The sequence below is a fragment of the Colius striatus genome, chromosome 1 (genome assembly GCF_028858725.1).
Source record: "Colius striatus isolate bColStr4 chromosome 1, bColStr4.1.hap1, whole genome shotgun sequence".
Lineage (NCBI taxonomy): Eukaryota > Metazoa > Chordata > Aves > Coliiformes > Coliidae > Colius > Colius striatus.
This window is the reverse complement of record NC_084759.1, coordinates 91,162,691-91,181,277: the sequence shown is the minus strand read 5'-3', so window position 1 is coordinate 91,181,277 and position 18,587 is coordinate 91,162,691. Positions and strand designations below refer to the sequence as shown.

General features: G+C 39.7%; 1 protein-coding gene across 2 annotated transcripts in view; it reads left to right on the top strand.

The window, feature by feature from the left end:
- ABCG1 (ATP binding cassette subfamily G member 1) overlaps nt 1-18,587 on the top strand; it is a 56,688-nt gene that overhangs the window by 18,290 nt on the left and 19,811 nt on the right. For both annotated transcript variants that reach the window (XM_062000785.1, XM_062000792.1), the window contains exons 3-5: nt 14,570-14,687; nt 14,830-14,962; nt 16,349-16,399. In XM_062000785.1, the coding sequence (XP_061856769.1) occupies nt 14,570-14,687; nt 14,830-14,962; nt 16,349-16,399 (302 nt within the window). The remainder of the gene's footprint in view (nt 1-14,569; nt 14,688-14,829; nt 14,963-16,348; nt 16,400-18,587) is intronic.

Here is an 18,587-nt window from a genome sequence, read left to right as displayed (position 1 = left end):
CATAACAAACTAAAGTAGCAGGGAAAATGACTGTAAAACTGAAGCTGTTTTATCCACCTGAATACCAGTGGTGTATAAAATGGTATAAAGAAAAGACAGCATTTTACTGGTGTTTTTCAGTAGGGACTCATTGTATTACATAAGTTGAGTAATTTTCTGCTCTCACTCATTTTGCTCATAGTCAGACTGATTGTGGTTTGTTCTTGTTTTCTTTAGAAGTTGTAAGAAATAGGTTGGAGCTCTCATGTGTTAATGGTTGGTCCAATTCATATATGTTTGTGCAATTCTGCCTGTTTGTAACCACTCACATTGTTGTCTGAATTTCCCTCTTTATTAGCTGAGCATTACTGCAGCTCACTTTCCTGCTGGGTGTAAAGGAGAGTAGACTTACCTGCTAGATAATGTATGCTGCTTCTGTTTGTTTGAATAGTGGTGACAGAAAACTGGAAGGAGTGTATGCTTTGGCATACAGAAGGAAAATATCAAGGTTTTATGTAAACTAATGGGAACATGTGCTTCAATCTGTAAGAGCCACGGAGACAGTGATACAAAGAACATGAATATGGAAGTGATATTTTTTGGGTTGATTTTCATGGGGTCTAGAAATGTCCCTTTACTGCACTGGGGAAGGCAAATAACAGCACCACAGATGGAGGGCACTTAGCAGAAACAGCTCTGTGCACACAGTGGGTGTCCACATTCCCTTGTGGCTGCTTTCACCTTCCCTGAGCGCCTCTGATGTGGGGAAGGGAAAGAGCTGGTGGGCATATTTTCTGGTTGTGGTCCACACTGAGATGATTCACACTGATCCCTTACACCTGACATATATCAGAGGTGTAAGCAGGAGTGTTCACTTTGTGGGAGCGAGGGGAGCAGGGTAGGGGTGGCAAGAGCTCTGTTGTCATTGTGGTTTTTTGCTAGCCACACCAATACTTAATACACCTTGGGAATTTTGTGATTTTCCCAATGCATTTTAAAAGACTTCCTTTTCTATCTCCTCTAGCTCCCCAAATTACCCACGCTTGTAGCCATTCTGTGCAAGTGCTGACACTAAAACACATAGGAAGAAGTCTCCAAAGAAGTCACATTTGTCTCCAAATGCTTCCAGGGTGTTTACAACTGTACACAAGGAAAGGAGATTGAAGGTAGTCAAGATTAACCTCTCCTTTTGTATTGCAGTATCATTATCTAATTAGTTCAGAAGCAAAGCCCTGCAGCTTAGTCAGGATTAGAGCGTAGGCATCCATTTCAGGAGGAAGCCTTTGAGAAGAGCAATCTTCAGCCGTCCACCTACAGCATTTCCTTTGTGGCTTTGCAAGATAGAAAAAGTGACAGATGTAAACCTCCCCAAAGGCAGTTACGTCTTCTTACATGCACTGCTTTTAAAGGTACTTGTGCCCCCCTGGACCACTGACTCTTGGATAATGGCCCTTAGGTCCTTGGATAATGGCCCAAGGGTGCCCCTTGTCTTTGCTGTGCATGGGCTGTCAGGGCAGAGATAGAACAACTCCACTGGAATTCAGTGGTTCAGATCCCAAGGAGAGGGTCTGCTGGTTCTGAATCACTCATGCTATTTTGTTGCTGGCACAGATAGTTTTTATCAGGGAATTGGAGCCATGATTCAGATAAGCTGGATGGAGAGGGAATGGGAGGGAGTGGGAAATTTTTCCCAGTGGCCAGAAAAGGTCCTTTACCTGAACAAGGACCCTTGTCACCCATTAGTTGCTTTGCCTTACTGCAGAAAATGGACAAAGTCGTTAAAATACACGGAGATATCGCAGCTGGGACTGTTGCTACACATTTCACAGGTCCCATTCTTGGAGTTTGTAAATGCTGGGACTCATGCCTCATTCTCTGATTTTGGTTCCTCATCCATTCTGAAATTACTTTTTTGTTTAGATTCAGCAGGCATCCTTGTAGAGGAGCATGTCTTGTGCAATTTCCCCAGGCATTCTTCAGACATACAGATGGTGAGATTTCTGTAGGCAAAGCCAAACTGTGGGTTTGATTAAGTTTTGAATCTATGTGAATCTAATCCTGATGTGACCTTGTCTTCACTGACATGTAAAGGTCTTAGAGCAGTGTGTTGGGTTCCTGCTAGAAAGGATACTGTAGCAATCCTGTCATTATATCGGGACAGTTTGTCATCAGCATATTAATGAGGAGTGTGGGAGAGAAGAATAAAGTATATGAATTCTACCCCCATTCCAAGACTTTAATATTTGATGTCAGTTAACTAAGAACATGAGACCGTGAGTCTGACCAGGGCATGTCGAGGCTGCTGTGTTCACAGTAATATCACCTGTAAAACAGGCAAGGATTCTTACAAATATTACAAATACAGGAGTGGAAACTCATCTGTTGGGATTAGGTAGCAGAGCTTAAAAGCAGTTTGTTGGATTTCACTCAGGTCTTCACTGGAAGTGGAATGGTGACTCAGTTTTGACACATACATACATGATTAAAAAAAAAAATAGTAGTATTTTGAAAATGTTGTTATCAGACAACAGAACAATGTTCTGTACTTCTGCCATTACCTAGATTGTTGCAGCCCCTGTCAGCATAATGTAATCTCACCTGTTGGCACAGAGACAAAAAAGACACAGGTAGTGCATTCACCACTTGCATATAATGATCAAAAGCATTTAGCTAGCACTGAAATGAAAACTAACAGTATTAGATGTGCTTATTTTTCCATTTGCACACAGGTTACAGCTGTCATTACTTTCCCTCTTTCTGTCACATGCATTTAGAAAAAAAATGCATGAAAACTTTGAACTTCCATGTCTGTGGCACTGAATGCACTGCCCGTAGGAGCGTGTGTAGCCTGGCAGACTGCAGTTGCTTTATCACTGCATGTAATGAAGCTACTCATCTCGCACTGAGATTCTAAATTATACTTAGGCATATTAGATATTTTTAAAAGCATAGATTGCATGAAGGGTTATACCTAATAGGCCATGTTTTTCCTTGGGCATCTCACAGCAGTGAGACACAGGCTTAACAGGCAGATTCTTCAGAGTCCATGTAGGTTTCTACTGTGTAAGAGGCTGTGTCCAAGCTAGACAACAACCTAGACTCTCTTCATGGACAAAAGACTGTCAGTGGTGTGTAGGTTACTATTAATTTTATTCAAAATAAGCCAGAAGTGACTCTCTACTGGGCGGAAGAACTGTGTTGGGGTGTCCCTGGTGAGCAGCTGAATGCACACACAGCCACTCTCCCAGTTGAACCTGCTGGAACAGGAGAGAGAAGAGTAAAAGCTGAAAACTCATGGATTGAGGTCAGGGCAGTTTAATAAGGGAAGCAAACCTATGCACACAAGCAAAGCGAAATAAGGAGTTTATTCACTGCTGCCCATTGGCAGGCAGATGATTAGACACTTTCAGAAAAACACATGGAAAGGTCCCTTGGGAAGACAGATGCTGTAACCTCAAACACCCCCCCGCCCCCATTCTTCCTCCTTTCCTTCAGCTTTTATTGCCAAGCACAGTATTGTAGGGTATGGGATATCCCTTTGGTCATCTGTCCTGGCTGTGTCCTCTTCCAACTTCTTGCGCACCCCAGCCTACTCTAAAAAAAGAAAGCCTTGACTTTGTGCAAGCACTGCCCAGCAATACCCAAATCATGTGTTAGCAGTACTGTCACAAATGCAAATCACAGCACTTTAGGGGCTGCCCTGAAGAAAATTAACTCCATCCCAGCCAGACCCAGTAGAATAGCTTACAGGTGTTACTAGGGAGTGAACCAATGCAGAGATGAAGTGTAAACAAAAGGTCTGTTTAACACAGATATTGGAAAATGGTAGTGCATCAGAGTAGAAGCACCTTTTTTGCTTTGTGATATTTTTCTGACTATGTTTTCATAGAGAATTGTTAGGTTGAAAATTTTCTAGTTAGGAAGCAAGAAAACCCAATTGAGCTAATGATGAGGGCACTTAAAAATGTGAGACCCAAGTTGGAGTTCTTGATCTGACTCAAGGACTTAGTTCACCTCTCACTGGCCTCTGGCATTGCTTGTTAATGGTTTGTAAAAAACAACCAAACAAAAAAAATCCGTCTCTAAAACTCAGATTTGAGTTTTCTATCTATCTCAGAGTAAGAACAAATCGAAACTTGAGGTGGAAGTCATGCTTTTGTGAAATGAGTTCTTGCTTCCCAATTCGCTGTAATAACTTTGTAGATGACTTAGAAAAGATAGGATTTACAAAATGCGGAATGATTCTCATGCCTTATTTTAGTATGTCCTGAAAATATGAATTAGCATCGATGTTACTATTTCATTTTAAATGTTAGATAATTTTAATATGTACATATGAAATCTTTTGTTATGTAAAAGTTAATTAGTTTGATGATACTTTGATGATATTGCAGTCTAAGTGCACCTGTCAAATGATTGTTTCTGTTTTGTGTGTGAAACATCAAAGAGTTTCCGTCTTGAAAACTCATATCTTTACATGGGACATATTGATAAAACATTTAATTCCTTAGTATATATTGTTAGCAGCAAGAGTCAAGCTTTGTTTGTGTTACTCTATAAGCTTCAGCTAATCCATAATATAAAATGTAGGTCAACTGGAGCTCTTTAAAACAGATGGAAATTTAGTAGTTTATGGTAGTTCAGTGGATGTGTGTCCGTGCAAGGCTGCCAAATTCTTTTATTCTAAATTGAGAAGAAAGCAGAAATCAGACTGCTGAAAGACACTCCTTCTAACTCATTTTAATTCCAGAAGCAGCAGTGCCCTGTGCAGTGGGTTTTGTTTGTAACATATTCATCTCTGACATGCTACAGAAGATGATAATTAGTTCAGTGGTGTTTAAAGGATTTTATATTTAGTTTGCTGACAATTAAAAGTATTTTAATTTGGGCAACTTCATTACTGTAAATATTCAAGAAGAGAGATAAAAACACAGTTTTCCAAGTAAAATGTGAGAACTGGAGGTAAACCAGAGTTTATTTCTGCACACACTTTGCATTTGTGGTTATTTTTACATTCAGGGAAATTGATTATATCTCTTACAAGATTAGTGCTAGATTAAAGTAAGCATATCCTATGTTATGTTTCTATTTCATGAAAGTCTTGAGAGTGTTGAGCACAAATAGGCAGAACCAGTATGGCTATTTCTGAAAAGTCTCCCAGAACACATGCTCTAGCCATCCATGTGGTTGGCTACAGACATGTCCTGCTGTTGTAGGAGCTTGTTAGCCTCAGCAGTTCTTCTGAACTTGACTCCTGTTATTTGCAGAGCTCTTCCAGTTTCAGAGGCCTACAGCTCAAGTTTTATCAGTGTCTCTGCTTCTGGATGTAGTAGAATTAAAGACTCATTTGTGAGCTTAAAGTTTACTTTTAAAAACACTTCTGATATTTGCATTTGATTGTTTTTCAAAGGGTCCTCCTGGCTCCAAGCATTCCTTAGCCTGCTTATGGGAGAGAATGGGATGGGAGCAGTGGGAATGTGAGGAAGTGAAAATGCTTCTTGCAATTTGCAGCACAGAATTGGTTTGAGATACTGGGGAAGAGGCAGGAGAAGGATTTGCAGCAGTTGTTCAAAAGGTCTGATGGCCAAGGTGCTTGGTGGTTGCCTGTTGATCAAAGTTCTTACAACAAAACTGTCATTACTATTACTGTTGGATAAGACTACTGCAAAAACTTGCTTTTTGTTTGGAGTCAAATGTTATGTTTTGAGTTATTGCATCTGACGTGTGAACTGTCAGTTTAACCTAGACTTAGTGGTAAAGATGTACATAGAAGTATTAGGGAAAGCTTCTTTTTACACACCAAGGTCTTCAGGCTAGATATTGCCATCATGCCCAGCTTGGAGGAAAGAGGTGCTACATAACTTCATCTGCTTCTGCTGTAACTCCAGAAAACCCCAGGGCCTTCCTCTCTAGCCCTTACACAGGTAGGCAGCAAAAGAGAGACAAAGTTTCACTTTTGGTTTCTCCCTTTCTCGCTTTCTTGCTGTGTGCATTCTTGCAGGTGGGGAGAGGCTGGGAGGCGGAAGAGAGAGCACAACACTAAAAAATGTAGTGGCTGAACACCAACACAGGAAACGCAAAAGAGTCTTCTCTGAGGGAGGAAGGATTTCTGGCCCACTTGACCTGCTGGCCACACTCTTCTTGATGCATCCCAGGATGCCATTGGCCTTCTTGGCCATGAGGGCATATTGCGGGCTCGGTGTTCAGTTTATTGTCAACCAGGACTCCCAGGTTTCTCTCTGCAGAGCTGCTCTCCAGCAGCTCACCCCCAGCCTGTACTGGTGCATGGTGTTGTTCCTTCCCAGATGCAGGACTCTGCACTTACGCTTGTCGAACCTCATGAGGTTCCTCGCTGCCCAACTCTCAAGCCAGTCGAGATCCCGCTGAATGGCAGCACAGCCTTCTGGGGAATCAGCCAGTCCTCCCAGTTTGGTGTCATCAGCCAACTTGCTGAGGGTGCACTCTGTCCCCTCATCCAGGTCATTGATGAAGATATTGAACAAGACTGGCCTCAGAACCAACCACTGTGAAACTCCCCCGGGAGCTGCTGGGCTATTTTGAAATATCTCGTACTTGAAGATTTTTTTCAAAAGGGGAGGGATGTTGGGAAGGGCTCTGGTTTTATCTGTTTGTAAGACTGTGGATAATACTATTTGTACTTTGAGGTATAAAAGTTCTGCAATTATGAGAAATTACTTTCTGCCTGACTGGCACACGTAAACATCTTTCATCTTTAAATGTATGTATGAGGCTCGTGACTTTAGTTTGTCATTTGAGGGAATGTGTCAGCCTTTCATTTCAAATTGTGTTGGCTCTTCTTTTGTCAGGGAAGACCTTTCATGCGTGCTTAAGTAACAGAAACAAAGGCAATTAAAAAAAGTCAGTGAAAAGCAATTATCAAACGAGGATTAGGCTATGAATATTGCTTTGAAAAGACATTTCCACTAGATTCATAAGAAAGATGAAGCATTGCGTCATTCATACATGTGGGGTTTTTTTCTCTTTCATGTTTCCTAAGGGTTGAAGATAAATTAGGGTAGCTATTTTCTTTCAAGGCAAAGTACAAGCTATGTCCCAGATCTCAAAATGCTTCAACATGTAAATACTGCTTCTGAAGCCATCAGGTCTTGCTGCAAGTACAGATGTATTTGCATTCATGTTTGAAGGTTACTTTCGTTCATTGACCCATTTAATCATCTTCTCTATCCTCAGTTGCAGACATATGGCTTCCTGTGCATGCGTATGAAAGATGAACAGCTTTAACTCTCTCAGGCGGAGACATTCAACAGGGAAACCAACAAGAACTGAATCTTACTGTGGATGCATCTTATTGAAATTAATACACAGGACTCATATATATTAGTATAGTCATCCTGTAAACCTGAGTAGAAGGCTGTAACCTTGCTGTAGGGCCGGACAAAAGGAGCTAGACAGAAAAGGTGCCTACAAGGAAGGGCTTAGAGCAGCAGTTCCAGTAAGACTAATGTCAAACAATATAAGAGACTTCTTTAACAAGAAGGGAGTCTCGTAGTTGGCCGTTACTGGCTCAGGTTGCTGGCTGTTACTGGCTCAAGTTGCTTACGTACTTCAGCTTCACTTAGTCATAGCTGTAAAGAATTAAAGGGGGCTGGCACAAACCTCATTCATGTCACAGCATGACAGGGAGGTGTAATCAATAGTTGGAGGAGCAAGAAGGTGTGCCCACGATGCTACTGACTCTTGTCCTGCTCCTCTGTGCTTTTGGAGGAATGTGTGTTTCAAGAAGGTCTGTAAATTGTGTATCCATCTGCAAGCACTTCACTTTGCTGTTACTTGGTAGCATGGATTGTGTGTATATGAAACCCATCTTATTTACAGAGAAACATTGCCTGTCCAGGAGATGTGATAGAGCCAGACAAGGTGAGTGAGATTGTACAGTCTATTAACCTTCAAACTCAAAATTACGAGGCTGCAGAGTTTGTGGCCTAACAGACTGTCATATCTAATTAGTTATTCTGAAGAAAAGCAGTATTCAGATACTAAAATAATGCTATGAGCAGCCTGCATAATAGAGAAAGAGCACGGTGCACACAACTTTTATTTCAAAAGTTTCAAAAAGGAGTAAGTTTCGAAAGGAGTAGGTCTTTTATTTCAAGTTTCAAAAGTGAGCGAATGAGAGTACACAATCAAAGTGATATTTAGGAGGGCCTGTTTGTTAAGCTATATTAAGCAATACAATTTACTCCACCAGAAAGACAGAGCTTTGCTGCTCAGGAGGTTTTTTGGTTTTGGTTCCTTTTTTCTTGTTGAAGAATGAGAGGCTTCTTATATTTTTAGGTTGAGGGGAATGGCTTCCTTTTTTCAGAGTTGGAAAGGACTTTGAGGCAAAGGAATTTAATTTCATTACTTCAAGCACTCACTTAGCTTTTCTGCCCTCCCTGTCCTGATGTTTGGTGCCTGGCATGCTGCTTTATAGACATTTACATAAGGAAGGTCGTTTCTCTTAGGCAAGGTACAAGAATGCATTACAATTGTAAATTCCCTTAATTGTCCTAAAGAGGGGCTCACAGCTTATACAATGGAAAATCCCATTCTAGGTCTCTGAGAGAAGTCTGAATAGAATAGAAATATATGGATGTGTGGACTCTAATGCTGAAATGGAAAAGTGATTAATAAAGAAGTTTATTCATTTTTGATACACAAATGATGGTGGAAGCCATGAATAAACAACCTGTAAGTTTACTAATGGGTTTTATTTGGTAAACAGGTACCTTAAACATGTTTAATAGCTTCAGTGTCACTTTGCCTCCCCAGGCTTTATAGAGGTACAGTTCAGGCCAATGTACAATTAGGAATGTTCCTAATTCCTATATTTTTTCACTGTCAGAAAAGCTGTTTCTGTCCCACATATTTTCTGAAAGTTCAAAGATGCCTTTTTTTCTTCAGTATTGATATCTGTAATTAGTGTAAGCCTGTTTGAACTCAGTGGGGAGTTTGAGAAAGAAATGTCCATTTAAATAATCATAGAATCATAGACTCATAGAATGGTAGGACTTGGAAGGGACCTTTTAGAGATAATCTAGTCCAACCCCCCTGCAGAAGCAGGTCCACCTAGATCAGGTCACATAATCCCTATCAAGTCCCATGCTAGCTAATAGGAAGAAAATTAACTCTATCCCAGCCCAAGATCAGAAAAAGAGTCTAGAGATGAAATATCTGCCAGATACCACTTCTGCAAGCTCTTCCTGTTAATCAACAGGTCACTAAGTTTCTCTTTAATTTGACCTGTGACTGTGTTAGCTTTTTTTTCTCTGTTACTTGTGTTGTTGTGCAGTAGGTAATCCAAGAAATTAACTTTAGCTGTTGAGGTGTGGGTATGGTGTATCTCAGGGGCAGCAGCAACGTCATGAATTTGATAGGAGCATTTTTACATACTAGGAGGACTCACTGCTGCTACCTCCGGGGAAGAATGTGAATGTGACTCTTGATTCCACTTTCCTGTATTTGGGTTTTGTGTTGGAGAATTCCTTGGACTTGGGCATAGTTTTTTGATTAAAACAATGGGAAACAAGATGAGGGTCAAGCCTATACATTTTAGAACAGGAAGATGCAGCGGAGTTTCTTTAATGGAACAGGATCAGTATACAGTGCCAAGAGATTGCTGTGGTTTGTCTCCATCATTTAACAAACAATTTGACTGACAGTGCTGTAAAGAAGAATTTTAAATTACTGTTTAAAAAGTGTGTTACACTACAAAAAGACACAGAAATACAGTCCTTGTATCTTTTTTTTTTTTTAGTACATTAGTGGTGCCTTTCTGTCTGGACACAGGTAGAGTGTGGAAAAAACAGGTTATGATGCCTTTGGTTTTGACATTTAAAGTGCCAGATACTGATTACTTTGTGGCTCTGTTTTCAGTTGTTCATAGTTTTGCCAAACTTGAGCTGTTTGAGCTGAAATTTCCTGTTACATATTTGCTGTAGTGAATTTTCTCAGAAACCTTTAGTGATTTCGGGCCAGTGATACTTGCAGGATACCAGCAGCTATTTCCTGCCTTCAAAAGAGGTGGTGATGAAAGAGAAACAGTTCAGATATACTGGGAAGAGCAAATCCTGCTCTAATTGCAGTAAGCAGGGAAAGCCTGCTGTGCTCACTTGGGACCCGAGAACGGGGGCTCTTACTGTCTATTGATGGATACAGAATTAGATTACAATACCTAGAAACTTCTAGGAGTCTGTGTGACATTTCTCTCAATAACAAATGTGTGTGTTACTAGCAATGGAGTGGAAGTGAATGAAGCATTTTAGTGAGAAACCTGAAGGTGACATTTACCTGAGGAAATTCACTGTAAGGGTAGGGAGTTTATTTATGATTTTTTGGGTTCTAATGCAGACATATTCTGAAGCAGGCAGTTCTATCCTAACTATGAGGAGGGAATGGCTTGCTCCTTTCTAGGTTGATCCTAATTTTAATCAGAATAATAAAACCAAATATTCCCAGAAATCCATGTAGAATCCCTGAGGAAGCAAATAAAACCAACATATTTCTTCCTTGCTGAATCCACTAGCAAAAATTTTGGTGGCTTGAGCAACAAGAACTCCCCTAGCATCTTCATCAAAGATAAGAGGTCACCCTCGATCAGCTCATTAAACAAGGGGCTGCTGTGGGCTTTGTGCTGCAGCCAGGCAATGAGGGAAATCTGCCTATTGAATGGGGGTCTATTCAGGCCAGTCATGTGTTTCTGGCTGCAAATTTGCTCTAGTATCACAGTGCCTGGTGTTAGCTTTCCATGGGAAATCCTAATAGGGGAAAATGAAACACATTTTGTACCCATGGAGAAGCAGCTGAACTCTAGAATGTAATTTGAGGTGAAGTGAAAACCAAAAAATTTTGCATCACTTGAATTTACTGTTGCAATGTTGATTTCTTACTTTTTATATTCTATTTTTCATGGGTTGGATAGAGAAAGTTCCTGAGTGTTTGTTCTGGTTGATAATGGTGTATTAATGTCCTATTGACAAGTTTATATTTTAAATAGTTCTTGAAAGCTGGTGTTTGGATTCCCAAATGGACATTGGCCCCTAAATATATTCTTAATGATGAGGTTGCAGTAAGTGCTGGAAGAGACACTGGAAAACTAATACAAGGTATTTTGCACTAGAAAGCAAAACAATTTTAAGAGAAGTAACTAAAGTCATGCTGCTAAACTCAGTCTTAATGTAAGTCCAATCCCAAAGCAGCCAGCCACTGTGGTGCTTGAACTGTATGGCCCCTAATACACATCCATCTTGGGTTGAGTTCACTCTGAGGTTCAGCCTTTTGTTAAACTTGGAGGTACCAAAACTCCTTGTGGCGTGGATCATGGTCTGGTGGCTTAAGGAGAATAAATGGAGTTGAGCTAACTAAACCAGGATTGATGGTGGTCAGAAATTCTTAATATACAGCAGATGGATATGAAACAGTCCCTGTACTGTACTGTAAGAATACAATCCCCTCCAAATGCATAATCTGTTTCTCGTGAAAGACATGTGGCCCAATATAGAAGCTTTAGGTCAACTGATTCAGTTAAAGATTAGCCTCAATATTCTGAAAGAGAAGACTGTAGTTACTTATGGACTTTAATTCCTTATAAAGGATTATATTGGGCACCAGGCTAGTGCCACAGTGTCAAATCCTTTTGTGGGTTTGCTAAATTAACCTTTGTAATACAAAGGCTTCTTATGTGTGTCCACTCAAAAGAAGAAACAGTTTTGAGTTTGTAGGGACTTAAAATGACAGTGATTGGGATCCTGATCTAAAATTCATGGGTTTTTTCTATTTCTTCTTAAGTCATGTTCCTCTAGTGCTTTGCCAATGAGTTGCAGAAATGTGTCCCACTGTAATTTAGCATTATGTGCTTAAAATGGAAACCTCCATCAGAGGGGCAGAAACAAGTAAGTGCAGGTAATGAGAGGGAAGATACTGCAATTAAAGGTAAACTGGTTATCATTTGTGAAATGATGTTTGGAAAAGTAACTGTAATATAGGTAATGTTAAGTCACACACTCATGTAGTGAGAGGAAAGGCTTCAGTTTTAGGTAATGGTATGTCTGTTGATACATGTTTTGAGGTGATGCATTTGTATTTTCGATTGTACCTCCCTCAGTATTCATGATAATACACATTCTTTATGCTCCCTTATAAGTTTATGCAATATTGATCTTTAACCTCACGATGACCTGACTGCTATGAAACTCTAACAATAACCCTTTACCCTGGAAATACAGGTCAGGACAAGCCCATAAGACACAAATTGTTCTAATGGAATTGCCATGAAATGCTCTGTCATGTTGAACTACTTTGCAAGGCAGACAGGGAACAGAGACATACACCAATGAATACTTTAGCCCATGCGCTAGATGTGGGACCCAGTGAAACAAATCTCATCCCAGTGGATGTTAATGACAGACCAACTTGGCCAGCTCTTGACCAGGGTGCGAAAGAGTTTCCTAGCAGTATGTAATGTGGTGGATAGGTGCATAATGCAAATCATTGGTGGTAAAGTCTACTATTTGAGTCTCTTACAAATTTAGTAGGCTTGGGGAGTAGCACTTAAGGTACACTGTGAAAAACTTTGTCTCTTTAGATCCTATTTGGTACATATTGTCATGTTTGAAAGGTCTGATGTCTTCCTTAGGCTTTTCCTTCAAATGCAGATTTCCAAAAGGTGATGACACTGGCATGAAGGTCAAGCTTGTTAGACCTTGTCAAGGTGCCATGGTTTTCTCTCTTTAAAATAGCTGTTCCTTTTGATATATTGTCTTTGCTGTTGTTTGTAGGACTTGCTCCATAAACGGGCAATGTGAATACACTGCTATTTTCATATTTGTGGTATCTCATAGCTTCTAAAAAGTTGTTTCTTTCAGATATTTTAGAGTGAAAAAATACTGATCTGTTTAAAAAAGGCACTTGAGCAAACTGTTATTTTGATATATTGGGTCAGTTATGTTTTCTAGGACATTTGCCGTGAAAACAGTAGAATTCATTATTTCTAGAGTAACATTGGCTACTGCTTTCTTCCTGGGCTGAGGAGTACTGGAAGGAGAATATTTGCTGTGGATTTGGGAGATCCAATGGTAGCATTACATTAATGTTTTTGTGCAAGTTTGCTCTCTGTGGCATTGAAAGGGTGTTAACAAAAACTAAAAAAATTTAAAGGGAATGCTAAACAGGGATGAAAGGAGGCCGAGAAATAATGGAGTTAGGAAGAAAGAGAAGATAATCCACCATTCATTTTCTAGGAGCTTGCAGACAGATGATTTTTTTTTTACAGCATTTCAATGTTCCAGCTACAGCTTATTCTAATAATAATCACAACATTGTTATGGTTTACAGGTGTCATGTAAAATCTGCCTGCATATACACCAGCATGGCAAAATGGATTGCCAAATCCCAACACTGTATGTAAATAGGTCTTCCATCCTTCTGTTTTTATTTTAATTAAATTACAGAAACATTCTCAATGTATTAGATTGTGTTTTGACACCTTATTTAACATTTTTTTATAATTAAAAATTTTAACTAAAAGCACTGGTAATTAAATTACTCTAAGTAAAAAAAAGTAAAAGGGAAAGAGATCCTGAAAAGTTTAAATGCCAGTCAGGTCTCTCTTCAGTCTCCCCATTCAGTCATTATTGCTTAAAATGAGAGTCATGCAGATGGATAAAACTAAGTTCAGATTTGGAAATCTCATTGGAATTCAGTTTGCTTACACCTACAGTAACATGGAGTTTGGGCCTTTAAATTAAGGCTTATTGGCAAAGGTATTTTATTCTGGAATAAAGTGAGAAATTTGAAGTTGGTGGTGTGCTTATTCTAGAATAGCTTTGCCTGAGGACATGTTTATTGTTGTATGATCTTGTGAAGCGGATTAATCTAAGTGAGAAAAAAACCCATATGTTCTTAATCTGAAATAAGCATTTCCCTAGGAATTATTTTACAGAGCTACTGTGATCTGTCTTCCTGCCTAGACAAGCCGATATAGCGTTTGTGATAAGAGAGTCCTTATGGAAAAGAGAGTGAAGCAGAGTTGTCTTTTCCTGTATGTCTCCTTTCTCTGTGTTCCTTGACTTACCTCTTTTAGCAGGAAATGAACAAAGGTGTAGGGCTTTGCCTTTTGAGATCCTGGGTATTACTCTCCAAGAAGTTGTTGTTTTGGTGAGAGGGCAGAATTTTGGCAGTGAAGCTGCAATGATTGGAAGGCTGTCTGCTCAAGGCTGCTGAGTTATGTTAACTGCGGGGTATGAGATACAGTAATGGAGACACCAGCACTCTGAGAGAGCATTTAGCAAATAGCAGCAATGCTTCTTAGCCCTGGTTGAAAACTTTCTTGGTGTTAATCAAGAATGTGTGATCCTGTAATCTCACCATACTACTTGTGCAGAAATAGGAGGCTACTGCTTCAGATCAGAATTTGGCTTTTGATAGTTGTTCAGTGTGCTGATCTTAGCGTCAGCCTCTCAATAGGTACCTGGTAACAACTATTTGTGAATGTTGTTTAGAGTCAATAAACATTTGTTGCCCACCAGATGTGACTGCGAAGGGTTTGGTGAACTTTTATGTCTTCTTTCAGGTTATAAGACCCTTTTGAAAGGAATTTCAGGGAAGTTCAGCAGCGGAGAACTTGTGGCAATTATGGGTCCTTCAGGAGCTGGGAAGTCAACGCTCATGAACATTCTGGCAGGATACAGGTCAGTAACAATGAAAATCCCAAGTAAGATAAGATCGCTAGCCTGATGGCTTACTGGAGACAACAGCAGAGGAAATCTTACCCCAGTGTTTGCAAAAAAAAAGGATATTTCACAGATGTTTTATTTTCCTGGTTTGTTTCAGAGAGACGGGAATGAAAGGAGAAATTCTCATCAATGGACAACCTCGTGACCTGCGCTCATTTCGTAAAGTCTCCTGCTACATCATGCAAGATGACATGCTTCTTCCTCATCTGACTGTCCAGGAAGCTATGATGGTGATCTTTGTTTCTTGCTCGAATTTGTTTTACTGGGAAAAAATGAGAAATATGTGTTATGCACATGTTCTTATTCCTGGTAATGCCATGAGCTGTTATGTCTATTTGGTCTCACTCAATGAAAGTACTTGATATTTCGATGATGCCTTAAATTCCCTTTCAGACTTATCCTTCTAGGGTATCTGATCTTTAGCTTCATCATTTTCAATTTGTGCCCAGTATTATGATCAGGAAAATTTAAGGCTGTGTTGTTTAGACCACTCAGAGAATGGAACCTGCAATTCTGCATAGAATGAGCCTTTATGGATAGTAGTTGAGTAACTTTTTCTCTTCCTCTCTTCCCATCTTCTGTGTTATGACTAAAAATTGCCTTGAGCTTGCACTCTCTGCTACTTCTACTCTTTCATACCTTTTCTTTAATAAAGGCATTGTATAAATTCTCTTTCAATTTTTCACAGGAAAACAACAGGAATTAGAATAATCCAAGACTTACAGGCAACATAAATTCTTACTGCTTTTCCTAGCATCAGTTAGCTTACTAATTGCCAGTTTGACTAATCAGTCTAGAAATTACATTTCAATTTGAGAGAAGAGATTATGTTTCTCAGAGGATGTTAAGAAAATAAGGCTAAGGTTGCTCATACTGTATACTAGCATCAATTCACTGATTTTAAGGCTGGAAGAAATCACTGTAGTTTTTATGTGGCTAATTTTCTGCAAAAAACTCTGTGAGGAAGTTTTTCTTCTCTTGTTTACTTGAACATTGTAGTCAGAATCCCATAGGACTACTTTTGTAGAATTGGGCCCAGATGATACTTGCTGTCTAAATTAGTCAATCAAGGCTCTGACAAAAATAATTACTTAAGAGTTTAATTGCTTCTAATAGGGGTTAATCATAATGTTTTGTAGAGCTACCTCTTAGGACAGCAGATGACATCTTTCACAAGATTATTTATTTCTGTACTCACTTGTTCACATTCTGGAGAAAGGCAAAGTTTTTTGGTTATCCTTATGACATAGATGAAGCACAAATAAACTCCGATTCTAGCGTTGCCTGGGAAGTTAGTGGCTATGCAAAGAACATGACTCCCCCATCTATTCTCAAGTTCTTTGACTTGCAGGATGGCCTTTATTTCTGATAGGCATTTTGTCAGATGCTTGAGTGATTACTGAAGTCAGATTATACTCACTTACCTACTGCACAGTGGTGCTTGTGATTTGTACATTATAGATCAATTTAAACTTTCCTGACTGGATTGAAAGAATTTATTTAAATGGTACATTGGGATATTATTTAGATGTTATTATTAGGATGAGACATGCACTGTAACTGATTGTTGTGCTTCAGACCAGTTTGAAATCAAATTCCATTATATTGCATTGCAGGTATCTGCTCATCTGAAACTTCAAGAGAAAGATGAAGGCAGGAGAGAAATGGTATGTATACTGTCCATCAAACTGAGAAAGAGGAATGCCAAAGAGATCCATAAAGTGAGCTCTGTAAAGCAGACATTTTTATCTAATATTGAATTACATGAGACTTGTAATGATAGAATAAATCCTAACCTCAACGTTGACAAGTATCATTAGGAGGGAGTGTTTACTACAATCTATATGAAAATTGCTTTCAGTATGAGACTGAGTTGGTACCTGTAAAAGTTCTACTGAAATGAATCCACAGGTTTTGTAGGATTCCTTTCAGTGTACCTCAGCACCCTAGATTCTCTTACTTGTATTTCTGAGACCTCAGGCATCTCACATGTGGCGAAGTAAGTAAGTCATGTCTGGCAATGGTGAGTGCAGGCCTTAATTTTTCCAAGGACGAATGGGAAACTCAGCAGTTCTTATAACTGCTGCAGAAATTTCTGTGCTCCTTTTCGAAAGCATTGATCTTTATGGCTCTGCTGGTGTGCATATCATTGCACTGCAGAGGTTAATGTAGTTGCAGTTAAGATACAGACTAATGTATTCTGAGTTGGGTGACTGAGATTTGGACAAGCGGGAAACCAGGCTAAAACAGACATGTATCTTTTTAGAACACTGGAAATTAATTGCACAATTTACTCTTGCACATTTGATGCATTGTCCTGCTTCTGACTGTGGCTGACATCCGACTTTTCTGCGTGAGAGGGAGATCAGGGTGTGTTTTTGCCCATAGAGACCTACAACCAAGACAGTACCTGTGCTAGGAAATGTGATCCTCTCACACATGTGATTGCCATGATTCTTCCCTGTCGTTTATACTGACACAGAATCACAGATCTGTCCTGTTAAAGAAAATATCTTGGAGGTGTGTGACCAGACAAAATGTCTTTTGACGTGTTAGCTTGTGCATGAGGCAACTTCCTCAACTGAATTTGGTTATCTCAGTTATACTTTAAAGGGCTGGAAATGTGCCCTTTATACACATGTATTTTGCATTTTAAATGTCTTAGTCTGTGTATTCCTAAGGACACTCAGAGCTCAGGCTTCATTTCTGCTCGTGTGGAGTTACCAGAGCATGCCATAGCCTAGGAGAAGAAACGGTTCGGTGCTGCACAGCATATTTCAAACCCATATATGCCCATGGAGGATAATGGCTAGAGCTAAACATAAAAAAATCACAGCACTTGTGAAAGCTAAGCTAGTTCAGATTACTGAGAGAGTTGTGGAACGTGGAGTGGTAGCTCAGAAAGTGTTTGGAGGTGTTTGGGCCATCCTCACGCTGTGTTTGAGTCCAGCATAAGACGGCACCAACAAGGAGACAGTACAATTTCTCATACACTGCCTCGTTGAGGAGCAAGCCTCTGTTATGTGGGGGTGGTGCAGAGGGCTAATGTGGCTCATGTCGTAACATGGGCTTATGGCTAACATTGAGACTTACCTTCCAAGAAAGCTCTCTGCTCCTTCTACTGTTGTTAGGGACAACAGTTGGAGGAATCATCTAGTGACTTAGCAACTCAGTTGTCCCAGCAATGCAAAGGGAGTTACTGTTAGTGTAGGAAACTCCCTGTGTTTGTGCTATGTTTACTCCGGTAAAATTAAAGTTTTGGACTTTCCATGATTTTTCAGTGTTCTTTTTTTACATAAATAGAAAGAAGGATGAGGTTTTCATTTTGATGCATTTTGTGCTCCTAAAGTCATAGGTAAATTAAAAAATCATACAAGTGAAAATCATGTAAGGAAGAAGCCACCTTACAGGAGTCAACTTCAAACTGACTTGTGGAGAAGGAGGGGAGGACATGGAGAGACACAGGAGTAGGAGTGGAGCATGGACACAAGAAAGTGTTGGCCTGCTGTCTCAGGAACATGAGAAGCTTCCTGCTCTTCCTCAGATGTCAGTTTAGTTATTTTGTTTTTGTTTTTTTTTACAATCTGATAGGGGTCTGAACTTGACTTGTTGGACTTTACCATCTCAGAGGAGTCTTTTACTCTAGTAAAAGCCACCTCTGGCAGTAGTTGGCATGTGATTCTTAAACAGAGGTTTATAAATGAGAAGGTGAAACTGCTTCTGAATCATCTGATGAAAAGTATACCATTTGCCTGAAATATTAAAATTATGTCAACTTCAAAGGTAGATCATCCATTTTCATGGCTTTCTTTTGTCTATTATCTATTTCCAAATTGGAATGTTTGGCATTTTTTC